This window comes from Triticum dicoccoides, chromosome 2A (assembly GCF_002162155.2).
Source record: "Triticum dicoccoides isolate Atlit2015 ecotype Zavitan chromosome 2A, WEW_v2.0, whole genome shotgun sequence".
Classification (NCBI taxonomy): domain Eukaryota; kingdom Viridiplantae; phylum Streptophyta; class Magnoliopsida; order Poales; family Poaceae; genus Triticum; species Triticum dicoccoides.
In genome coordinates this window covers 722,386,624-722,399,242 of record NC_041382.1, presented here as the reverse complement: position 1 = coordinate 722,399,242, position 12,619 = coordinate 722,386,624, and the positions used below count along the sequence as shown (strand labels likewise).

The following is a 12,619-nucleotide window of genomic DNA, read 5'->3' as shown; positions in this document are numbered from 1 at the left end:
CTGGATCGGGCATTCACTGCGAGGTGGGTGACGGAAATAATTGCGCCGCGGCGGGAGCGCGCTCCAGCCCATCTCCACCAACGGCCTGCTCTTCAATGCCGACGACAAGCGCGGGGCGCGAGGCGGATGTGACCGGAGCCTGGCATCTCGTCAAATCGCGGCGAGGCCCGCGCCGCCCGGCTTTGCCTGCCCAGGCATTCACGTCGTCCCCCATCCCGTGGTGGCTTAAAGGGCGTTGCTGCCGTTGCCTTGCTCTTGGACACCGCGCCTCAGCTTGCCGTGAGCCATTTCGGTGCTCTCACTGCCTGCAAAATGGCCACCGGGCTCGCGGTTGCAAGAATAAGTGGCGTCCATTAAGCTCCCTGCCGTGCCTCGCCTTCATCCCTCCGCCGCCACTTCCCCGACCAGCTGCCGCTGCCGTTCAAGATACCGTTTCCGTCTTCGGCCCGGGACGGGGCTGGCCTCTCCTCCAACCCCCTCCGCAGCTGCTGCTAGGCGACACCAACCCCGTCATGTCAAGGCTGGGTGACGCGGCCAACCGGCCGGAGGAAGACTTCGTCGTGGTCCCTGCCACGCCGGAGATGCAGGCGGAGTCGGCGCTGCTCTCCACCAACGCTGCCGTGGCCTGGTTTGAAGGGGCCCGTGAGGATGTCCCTTGCCACACCGTGGCCGCTGCGTTCGCCGCCACCTTCGGCTTCCGGCCGGCGGACGTGAGTGTTGTGCGGCACTTCCCCGAGCAGTACCTCGTCAAGTTCATGTACCAGCATAATTGCGCGGACGCCGTCAACCGTGACGACTTCCTCGTCAGCAACTCCTCTCTCTTCGTCCGCGCCTGGAGGCTCGAGGCGCACGCTGACAATGAAGACATGATGCACCACGTCCGTTTGTGCATCGAGGGGATCCCGGTCCATGCCTGGAATGAGTACGTCGCTGCATTCGTCATCGGCCGTCGGTGCTCCCTCGACTACATCGAGCAACGGTCTCTGCGCCGGGAGGACACACGCGACCTGTCGCTCTGGGCGTGGACGTCCGACCCCAACGCCATTCCTAAGGTGAAGTGGCTCACGCTGCCCGCCCGCGGCCGGCGCGGCCTGAGACATCGTGTGCTGCTGCACCTGGACCTGCTCGAGGACCACTCCAAGGCGCGGGACGACAACGACGACCCACCACCTCCTGACCTCTACGAGTACACCTGGTTCCGTCGTACAGTGGACGGCACGGTGCGGCGGGGAGACAGGCGTGCTGGTCAGCCCAGCGACGTCCAGCGCCCGGCACGGCGCGACGACGACGACGACCGCGGCGGCCACCGCGGGCGTGATGGCCCGTGCGCACAGGGCGGTTGGCGCGACCGCATCCGTCGCTCCCTGTCCAGGGGCGCCCGTGACCGTCAGCGGCAAGATGGCCAGGAGAGGTCCCGCGATCGCTCGAGCGGCACGGGCGGGAGGCGCCATGGCGCTGAAGCTGTGGCCGCCCTGGGTGACGCTGCGCCGTCCGTGCCACCCTTGGTCCTGATGGGCTCTGGCTCCGCTAGTGACGAAGGGGCAGGCGCCTTGGAGCTACAGCCGGTGCGTGACCGCAGCCCGGCACGCCAAGGCTCGCCGCGGGCTGCACGCAGACGCTCCCAGGAGTCTTACGCCACCGGTCTCGCCCCCGCTTTCCCCCACGTCGGTGCTGCCTCGACTTGCTTGCTCCAGGAGGGACGAGGCTCGGGCAGTGACAGCACCTCTGGCGGTCCCGTCCCCGACGGTGTTGCAGCTGTGCTCACCAACGCATCTGCTCCCTCCTCTATCGCCGGTGAAGCCCCCTGGGTTCGAGGCTTCGCCCACCCCCCCGCTCATCTTCAATGGGCCGCTTCAGCGCACGCCATCCCCGGTGCGGCTCCGCAGGGCTGCTGCTGAGCTGCAGCCAGCTGGGGTTGGCCTGACCGTGCTCTTTGAAGATCGGCAGGAGCCCTTGCTGCCCTCCCCTGCATCAACGACTCCCAGGCCTCCTGCTGCGCGTCATAAGACTCTTGCTGGAGTGAACATTGCCCGAACAAGTGCGGACCTCTCGCTGCACAGGACCAGTGCAAGGCTCAAAGCTGCTGGCAGAGCAAGGGTGGTGCCGGCGCCATCGGCTAAGGCGGCTGAGATCCTGGTTGCTCGTAGTCTGGGGATCGTTAAGGACGGAGAAGACATCACGGCCAAGGCCCTGGATGCATTTGCTGAGCGTTTCAAGGAGCAGCTGCCGCTGGAGGTGATATCTGCCATGCGAGACTTGTTTAGGTTAGATGATTTGCAGGCAATGGGTGTGGAGGACGCCCTCATCCAGCACGGAGGGGAGGGTGCTATGGACATGGAGAGGATGGAGGATGCCGCTGCTGCTCTGCAGGCCTCCACCTGAGCAAATTGATGTCTCTGGGTTGAAATGTTCTCTATGTTAGCTAAATCCTGGTCCATGTGTGTTGGTCCGTGTAAGTGTGGTTGGGTTGCATGGCACAAGCAAAACCATAGCTGGGTTGTGTGTGGCATGTGGCCAAGCTCAGAAGTATACTCCATGTTGCCATGTTAGTGCAACCTATCAATGTTATGTGTTGGAATGTCCGGGGCCTCAATTGTCCGGATAGACGAGCTACTGTCAGCGCCACCATCGCTGCTTCTTCTTGCCATATTGTGTGTCTACAGGAAACAAAGCTTCACAATGTCGACATCTTCACAGCTTCCTTCTTAGGAGGGAGCAGACTCCGCAGTTTTGCGCAAAGGCCGGCGGACGACACTCGTGGAGGCATTTTGCTGCTCTGGGACGATCACCTTGTGGAAATGTCCAACATCACAGCTACCACCTTCTGCCTGTCCGCCATGGTCCGTATTCGTGACTCCGATGTGCAATACAAGCTCACCACCGTGTACGGCCCCGCGGATTCTTCTCGCAAAGATGCCTTCTTCGCGGAGCTTATCAGCCAAAAACCGCCCAATGGCATGCCATGGCTTGCGGCTGGGGATTTCAACCAAATTTATCGTGCAAGAGACAAAAATAAAAGGCATGTCAATCGAAGTAGAATTAATCGGTTTCGAGCGACACTGCAAAGTTGTGAGCTTAAAGAGATACACCTGCAAAATAGGAGGTTCACTTGGAGCAACGAGAGGGAAAACCCGACTATGTGCAAACTGGACTTGTTTTTTTGCAATGCCGAGTGGGACACCACTTTCAGCACTCATCTGCTTCACGCCCTCTCGTCCTCTCTATCCGATCACTGCCCGCTTCTCCTCGCAGATGACAAGGGGCCTCGGAGGCCTAGAACCTTCAAGTTTGAATTTTTTTGGATTGCTATGCCCGGCTTTATGGAGGTGGTCAAAAAGGCTTGGATTGAGCCGCTCGAGCATGTTGAGCCATATCAAGTCCTGTTCCATAAGCTCAAGAAGGTGGCTCTCTGCCTTTCCGAATGGAGTAGGGGCCTTTTCTCCAAGGCAAAGGTTCACCTACACGCTGCACTATTCGTGATCCTACGCCTCGACATCGCTCAAGAGACCCGACAACTCTCCCCCGAGGAGAGTGACCTTAGGGCGAGGCTTAAAAGGAGGGTCATTAGCTTGGCCGTGCTTGAGAGAGCTCGCAAAAAGCAAAGTGTGAGAATTGCTAACCTCAAGGAGGGTGATGCCAACACCAAGTTCTTCCATCGCCGGATTAATGCTAGAAGGAGGAAAAATCACATTCATAGGCTAAAACATGACCAAGGTGGATCACCGAGCATGACGCTAAGGAGAAGCTCATTCTGGACCACTTTTCTGAAGTGATGAAAAAAGGAAACACGTGCAATAAGGATCTAAACTGAGAGGAGCTCAACTTAGAGGTACATGACTTGCACTGCCTCGACTCACCCATCACCGTTGAGGAGGTACGTGAGGCAATCAATGACATGCCAAGTGACAAGGCGCCCGGCCCAGACAGCTTCACTGGAGCTTTTTTTAAGAAGTGTTGGGACGTCATTAAGTTCGACATGATGAGGGTGATACACCAGTTTGACTCCCTTCACACATCTAGTCTCCATTGGCTCAACTCCGCAAATATAGTGCTGTTGCCCAAGAAAGAGGGCGCGGAGGGGATTGCGGACTACAGGCCCATTAGTCTCATTCATGCTGTCGCCAAGATTATCGCAAAAATTCTTTCCATCCGTCTCGCCCGGCGCATGAACAGCTTGGTCTCTAACGCCCAAAGTGCATTCATCAAGAGCAGAAGTATCCACGATAACTTCATGTGTGTCCGGAACTTGGCCCGTAGGCTACACAAATGCAAGACTCCGTCTCTCCTGTTCAAGCTAGATATACGCAAAGCCTTCGACTCGGTCAGATGGGAATACATCCTCGACCTCCTTCGGCGGAGGGGGTTTTCCCCCAAGTTTCGGGATTGGATTGCGGCTCTTCTTTGCACATCATCTTCTAGGATTCTGTTAAACGGGGTGGCTGGCAACCCCATCAAGCACGGTAGGGGCCTTCGGCAAGGGGACCCCCTATCCCCGCTCCTTTTTGTCATTGCAATTGACACACTCCAACAACTACTGGAGCTGGCAACCCGAAAAGGACTACTCCACAAAATTCGTGGGAGAGGGATCATGGTGCGAACTTCACTATATGCAGACGATGCGGCTGTTTTCATGGCTCCAATCAAAAAAGATATTGACAACCTCTCGACCATTTTGCGCGGATTTGGGGAGGTCAGCGGACTATGCACCAATTTTCACAAGAGCTCGGTTGTGCCCATTCGATGCAATCACCTAAACCTGGAGCACATTCTGCAAGGATTGCCAGCTAACAGGGCGTCCTTCCCCATAAGATACTTGGGTCTTCCATTGTCCGTCTGGCAGCTTAAGAAGGTGGATTTGCAATTTCTTGAGGACAAAATTGCGGCCAAGTTGGTGACATACGAGGGGCAAAACATCACCACCATTGGACGGACGACACTTGTTAAGTCTGTCGCCACCTCGCAAGCGGTCTATTTCATCACATCTTTGGTCATACCGCCGGGCATTCTTCACAATATCAACAAACTGGAGCGGGCTTTCCTTTGGTCGGGATCGGATAAGACGACGGGCGCCAAGTGCAAGGTAAACTGGGAGATGGTTTGCCGCCCGTGCGAATATGGCGGCCTAGGGGTTCTCAACACCGATAAATTCGCGTGGGCCTTGCGCTTGAGATGGCCATGGTTTGAATGGACGGCACCACAAAAGTTGTGGGTGGGCTTGGGAAATCCATGTAATGAGGAGGACCTTGACTTCTTCTATGCATCCACGACCATCACCATGGGGAACAGCGCTAAAATGCCTTTTTGGGATTCACCCTGGCTCCATGGGTGCAAGCCTAAGGACGTTGCCCCGCTCGTCTTTGTGGCCTCCTCAAGGAAGAATTGGAAGGTGCGGGAGGCCCTACAAAATAATGCATGGATCCTCAAGATCAACACCTCCGCGGTTGTCTCCGCTGAGCACATCCGACAATTCTTCACACTATGGACACTTGTGAATGATGTACATCTGGATGCACTCTCTGAAGATACTATTGTGTGGAAGCATACGACAAGCGGGCACTACACTGCAGCCTCCGCCTACAAGGCCCAATTCCTTGGCTTGGTTCTCTCTCCCATGGACCAAATGGTTTGGAAAACTTGGGCGCCACCAAAGGCTAAATTCTTCGCTTGGTTGGCTATCCAAGACAGAATTTGGACCGCGGATAGACTACAAAAACGTGGATGGCCAAATGGTGGTCTTTGCACCCTTTGCAAGCGAGAGCAAAAAAGTGGACCGCACCTTTTCTTTAAGTGCCGCTTCACTATTAGGCTATGGAACTTGGTCATTGCAAAATTTGGGCTTCATCATATGGACACCTCTATGTGGCATCTTGAGAGTTCGGTCAAGGAATAGTGGACAAATAGGACCGGTGCCGGAGTCCCCAACAGGAAGGCCATGGCCTCTCTAACCATGCTCGTGTCATGGACCATTTGGAACGAGCGGAATGCCCGTGTTTTCCGGAACAAGAGTGCTCCGCCACCAATCTTGCTAAACAACATCATCTGCGAGGCAAACCTTTGGATCACCGCCGGAGCAGAAAAAATAGGGAACATTATTTTGTGTGAGTAATCTTCCATGCCGTCTAAAAGTGTGCCCTTGTAACAAACACTATCATCTTCTTATTTAATAGATGAGGCAAATCTTTTGCTTCCGTTTCGAAAAAAAATGAGCGCTCGTGTTGTGAAAGATAATAGGGAGGGGGTGGGGTCCAAAGAGATCTTGTCAGCAGTGATGATGACATAGTGGTTTTACCCAGGTTTAGACCCACGTATGGGTAGAGGCTATGGCATGCCTACCTATGTTTGTTTGATAATATGAAAGAATTGCAATGGAGTTTTCTGATCTATCAAATTTTGCACCCGCGTGACCTTCTCTTCCAGTGAAAACTTGTTCACCTTTATATAAGTCGCCAGGGGGCCGGTGGTTAGGTAGTTGTATATTCGATGGATAGAATATGTTGGGGTGATCCCGTAGTTGTAGAAAACATATTTCCTGTAGCCCGAGGATCCTCGGGATAGTGCAACTCGGGTACTAACATCTTATTTTACAAAAACACAAGCACGGAGCTTCTGGCTTATTTGAGACAACAATATTTTGTTCCGGTCACATATTGATCATCAGCCGGCGTACATATCAGTAGGGAAGAATCCCTGTTGTCCTGCCATACTCGACGAGGTTGTCAAATATCTCACCCAGGTCATTATACTTGAACACGAACCCTTCCCCGATGAGCTTCTCAGAAGACAGGCACACTTTGGGCTTCTCCGGGGATCCATCAAAGCTACATAAGCATACTTGGATGTTGTTAAACCCACATAAAAGATAAATATTTGCGTGCCTGCATTCGAGCAGCCCAAACTTTAAACAGCCGACTCACGTACCGTTCAGGTTGCACATTGTATTGTGGATACTTCTCTTTCAAGAAACGGGAGAGCTGCAGGACTGTAGTGTTGTGGCTGCAGCAGATGTACCTGCCGGAGGAGGACTCGTTCTCGGCCACGAACACCTTGGCGCGGCATACGTCTTCAACGTGGCTTATCGCCATGGAGTCGGTGATCAATTGCAGGCCTATCAGCATGTTCAGGAATGTCTCGTCGCCTGGTAAATGCACATGTCAAGCGGACACCATGTCAGAAGAACACCGGATTGGAATGAGAGCTTGCTTGCCAGTCGCCACATCTCTCAGTTGGCAACCACCGACCGAGCTGTAGAAACAAGTGAGAAATGCTATAGCATGGACGCCTTTCTCACCGGACAACAGGGAGAGGGTGAGGGGGACGCTGGTTTTGGCCTTGGAGAGCGGCGCCGCACCCAAGGTGAACACGGGCAACACGGTGACGAGGCTGACGCCGTTCTCCTCCGCGAATTCACTCGCCGCCTTCTCCAGAAGCACCTTCGAGACGGCATACGCCTGCCATGTAAATTACGTACATAAAACGGGTATCAACGTTACGTGATTTATTTCCATGAATGTAAATGTCTGGAAGAGAGATAGCAGCTGCACACACACACAAAAGATTATGTACCCAAATTGGTGGCTTGTTTGTTCTGAGGTACTCGACGTCGGACCATGAGCCCTCGTCCAGCACGTGGCCGCCACCGTGCAACGGCCTTCTGGACACCGCGGCGTCCGACGACGTCAGGATCACCCGTTTCACCGTCCCAGCTCTCACGCACGACCTCATCACGTTGAGAGTTCCTTGGACGGCGGCTTCGATCATATCCTTCTGCCGCCAGACACAAGACGATATAAAATTAAAATAAAGTTAAGTAAAATACTCCATCATGACTATATGCATCGCTCGATGTAGAGTTGAGCTGACCGGTTGTGTCCCACTACTCAGTTTTGCCATTAGAAATTTCAACTGCTCAAAAATAACATCGTGTCATTAGACACATGCTCAAAAATACCACTAGACATCATCATTGTGATCTCAAATCTCTTTTGCTATGTTATAATGACATAAATACCTATGAACCAACATGCCAGCTCTATCTCACTACAATAAAGTATGGGGCCCATTTGATCCCAACAGCGTTCTTATTTTCTTGTAAAATTATTCGCTTGGTTACTCCTGAAAAGTGGGGCCACACATATCATTGTGAGATAGAGAGAACTGACATGTGGGTCTAGGCTTATTTTTGTCATAGAACATGGTCAATGGGTTTGACGTAAAAATAACAATGTCTAATGGCATTTTTGAACAAAAATCTAACAGAACGATGTCATTTTTAAGATATCTAATGGCATTTTTGAGCAAGCATCTCATGGATTGATGGCATTTTTGAGTAGTTGTAACTTTTAATGGTAAAACTGAATAATGAGACACAATTAATGGCATAAATGATAAAAACCCTTCGAAAAAAAGACCGACATCACGTTTTCTGTCAGCTGCGGAGTGCGCCGTTGGCTTTTGATCAGAAGGCCACGTGAAGGATGTGACATCAGGGTGAACAAGGTCCCAAGTCTAATTCTTTGGCTGAGAATAATTTGCCAGAGATCACGTGATATATAGCTGACAACATAAATTTGTGTCCAAGTCCCAACTCCGTACATCACCGTCAGATATTCAGATGCCAGATCGAAGAGCGATCGTGCAAATGAAAGCAAAGATCGCGGGAGATGGATGTTTACCTCAGGATCTGCTGCATCGATGTTCATTGGGGCAGCGACAAGGAAGGCGTAGTCGCAGCCAGAAACCGCTTCGTCGAAGCTTCCTTCCACGTCCAGTTGGGCACCGATGACCTCCAAGGGGCCAAGCGCTTGCAAATCTTTGAGGTGGGAGTTCTTTTCCATGTCATCTTCATACAAAATACAGAATCTTCAGAGTCTTGGGAATTTTGGATCAAAAACAGTTTCCAGCAGTTTCAGCATAAGTGATAGTACGCAAAACACTTTGATTTGGAACTTGGAAGGCATGTTTTGCAGTCATAAAAAGAACATGGCAGGGTCCAAAGAACCTAACTCTGAATGGAAGTTTGCTGGAGTGCATAAGAAACAGAACTAGTAGAAACGAAGAAACAAGAACCAAACCGGGGTCTCTGACCGTCGTCTTGACCGCGTAGCCTTTCTCGAGCAGCAGCTTGATGAGAACTGCAGCGATGTAGCCGCTCCCTCCGGTGACGCACGCCGTCTTCCTCCCCTCGCTCCCCGACATCTCGATCAGTACCTCTAACGGCGAAGAGAACGACGATTGGCTACCTCACTGCTCCGGATGTTGCCACTGTGTAGAGAACCTGCATTTATACTGTGTACATACAGATAACTAACGACGGAGACAAGTCCCAGGTTGGTGGTGAATGACAAACAATTTTCCAGCAGTTGAAACTTGAAAGTGTCCTTGCACGTCATCGCTGACGCTGAAGTGACAGTAGGTAAGATCCTTGTGCATGAAGACTCTTAGCCGGCTGTATCTATGCATGGCTGCTAACGCTAAAGTTACAGTAGGTAAGGTTGATGTGCACTGTACGATATACTACTACCAGAGGGAGTACAATACAAACATGTGAACGTGGAGCTGTTGACGCTGGCTGCTATAGAGTGTTAAGAGCATCCCAACAGCCGCGCAAGCGCGCCGCGCGCTAAAAGTCACGATACAGCACCGGGTTAGCCAGCTTTGGTGTGTAGCGGTGCGCTGGCTCCAGCGGCCGCCGCAAATTAAAGCGCGCCCACGCCGCTTCAGCAGGCGCGCTATATTTCAGTTTTTTCTACTACATATTTGGTTTCGTAGATAGTTCTCCTATTACATATTTGGTTTCGTAGATAGTTCTCCTACTACTACTCGTCCGACTCGGACTCTGTCTCAGTGATGTCCTCCTCCGACGTCGGAGCGTAGGCGTCAAGGAACCGCTCGTCGCCGGAGTTCCAGGAGGACGCATCTCCTAGCGCTTGGTTGTATTTAGCGACCGCCTTCCGCGTTCGCTTGTCCTCGCGATAGTCGGCTCGCTCCTCTCTCCTCTTCGCCCTCCTCTGGGCGAAGAACTGTTCCTCGTTGGTGTCTTCCGGGAAGCGATGACTCCACGGCGCCATGGCTTGCTCGTCCATCTCGGCCAGCCTGAGACGATGCTCCCGACTCCGGTGCTTGCGATGATCCTCGTCAGTGAGAAGCCGCGGGAAAGGCGCCAACTCCTGTGCGCGCTCCCGTGTCGCCACGTCGGCGAAGTTCATGTCCTGACGGGACCGCAGGAGGCGCCACGCCGCAGCGTCGTACGCGCGGGCGCCCTCCTGAGTGGTGTCGAAAGTTCCGAGACGGAGCCGCATGCCGCCAACCGACCGAATCTCGGCGGAGTAGGTGCCGGACGGACACACGCGGACGCCGCGGTAGCCCGTACCTCCCCGGCGCCGAGGCGGCATCATGGCGCGGTGGTGGCGTGTCGGCGGCAGAGCGCGGCAGGGGGACGATGGAGAGACGGAGAGAGCGGCAAAGGGCGATGGAGAGAGCGGCGGAGGCGCTGCAATTTATAGGCGCGCCGGACGCGGCGCGCCAAATGTAGCGCGCGAGCGGCCGCCTTTTCCCGCGCGCGCGCAATCGTTTCCCGCGCGCGCTAGTTTCGCGCCACCAATGGATCGCGCGTAAACGTCCCGCGAGTGCTATAAAGTCAATTTATCACGCGCGCGCGTCTTTTGGCGCGGCTGTTGGAGATGCTTTAAATTACGATACGAATTCTACTACAGTATTGGACTAGACGTAGTACAGACGGTGTGGGGCGTTGCGTTTATGTCGATGCTGTGAGTACAACTCATTTACTTGTCCTTTAAGGACTCTTATATATTGTCTCTCATATAGACCACATGTAGTCACACCTAAAGACGGTCTGTTATCTCATGCTTGTAATACTTCCCCGTCATAGTGAATTGTGCCTTCGTGTATTCGTGGTATTTTTAGCAAGTGTTTTCCACATTAAACCCGTGTCTCTCGTGTCTCATTTATTCTCGTTTTATATTTTTTTTTGATAAATGATGGATTTTATTGACTCAAAATGAAGTGCCAAGAGGATATTGTCACGATGAGCGCACACCTGACCTCTGCATAGGTAGGATGCACACAGCCAACACCAACACACTTAACAAAACGCCGGCTAATAGCAAAGTCATATAAGACTAAAGCTATGCGTAGGCGAGAAAAAAATCCAAAGCGATGAATGCTGCGATTGATAAACTACAACAACCACCTTATCCACACCAACCATCTCATGACACCATAAAGATACCGATATTCTTTAACATCAACACCTTCAGGAAGGGAGTGCCGCTCAAGCGCCACCATCACTGGATCTAACCATCAAAGGTCAAATTCTAGGTTTTCGTCCTGAAGAGTCAGTTCGAGCATATCCGAACAATGCCTTGAACAAGGTAGCAATGCAAAAATATCGCATTTGCTAGGTATACCAAATCGGGCCTTGAACAAGGTCACCACTCGGACCAACACTGAAGGCAAAGCACAACACCGCTGACACCCCCTATGGGCCGACATGGCCAGATCTAGAGCACGAAAGGTAGATCTCCATCACCGAGACGCGCCCACGTGAAGTGCATCCGCCCGCTAGATCAGCGGTGCATCGACCGCCAAAACGACGACGTGCCTCCTGACCGGAGCACTATGCATGGCCCGAGCATGCCCACCGCCATGCCTCAACCATGCCTTCATGTCTCCGTCTCGCAACTGCGCCTCCGATGGAGCCCTTGATCGCGAGCCTTGAGGGCTTGCCCTTCGGCCCTCTCTAGCAGCAACGAGGAGGAGGAGGGGGAGGGGGAGGGGGGAGAAGGGCAGCGTCGGCAAGGCTGGTTGCCACTAGACTTGCTCGTGGGGAGCAACGCGGGGGCCTCCGATTTTTAGGATCAAACGTTCTTGTTTTATCTAACAAGTGGTATAAAGAGGACGCATGCTACGCGTCATCCGGCTGTAGCGGGCCAAGCTGCAGCCGGCTTGATGGCCGTTAGATTGCGATGCGTGTAACCGATGATTGATTTGCCTAGTTCACCTCACACGTCCACTCCTTTACAAAACACTGCAGCCTCACGAAATGCTTCAAAAGTATCGATGACAATCGCAGTGCTGTCACACGTCGTCGTGGCACCTTCGCCCACACGCGTAGCACCCGGTCGGCTACAGTGGCAACATCGCCCAGCCCGGCCATTCTAGCTTTGCCGCCGGACTCTCAGTACTGTTCATGAGCTCGCAGCAGGCCTGACAACATCATCGGTCGGTCGTCTTGCGACATAATTTGAAGCATCATTGTCAGCATCGCATCACTACCTGCAGCACCGCGGGGCTATGGCTCACAGCTCTGCCATCATGATAGCATCATCGTTGTCATCGACGATGTTGTTGATGTCGTGGCTGTTCAAGCATTGTCGTGGCCGCCTACGCTATCGCAACACGCCTGATCATCGTGGTCGTCGAAGCACAACCGTGACCGCCAACACAATTGCAGCACATACATCTCGTCGTCGTGGCGGTGCAAGCATCACCACGGCCATTGAAGCACGCATCGCAGCGTCGAGGGTTGTCGACGTCATGGCCGTCAAAAACATTGTTGTTATGGCCGTCGAAGCATGATGGTTGTCGACGTCGTGGCTGT

At 53.3% G+C, this 12,619-nt stretch overlaps 1 protein-coding gene across 1 annotated transcript; it reads right to left on the bottom strand.

Annotated features, from left to right (window-relative positions):
• Positions 1 to 6,458: 6,458 nt before the first annotated feature.
• LOC119356627 (anthocyanidin reductase ((2S)-flavan-3-ol-forming)-like) lies at positions 6,459 to 9,309 on the bottom strand. Its single transcript, XM_037623615.1, has 6 exons — positions 9,072 to 9,309; positions 8,673 to 8,839; positions 7,564 to 7,764; positions 7,289 to 7,448; positions 6,919 to 7,135; positions 6,459 to 6,818 (listed from the first exon to the last, which is right to left on the bottom strand). Exons 1-6 carry the CDS (start codon positions 9,193 to 9,195, stop codon positions 6,671 to 6,673), a joined length of 1,017 nt encoding a protein of 338 aa, XP_037479512.1. The 5' UTR covers positions 9,196 to 9,309; the 3' UTR covers positions 6,459 to 6,670.
• Positions 9,310 to 12,619: the final 3,310 nt, after the last annotated feature.

Bases quoted from the DNA above. Each gene is read 5' to 3' on its own strand.
- LOC119356627 (XM_037623615.1), bottom strand. From the start codon at position 9,195: ATGTCGGGGAGCGAGGGGAGGAAGACGGCGTGCGTCACCGGAGGGAGC. The intron at 7,449-7,563 runs GTACATAATCTT...TTTACATGGCAG, and splicing joins CAAACAAGCCACCAATTTGG to GCGTATGCCGTCTCGAAGGT. The intron at 7,136-7,288 runs GTGAGAAAGGCG...TGCATTTACCAG, and splicing joins CACCCTCTCCCTGTTGTCCG to GCGACGAGACATTCCTGAAC.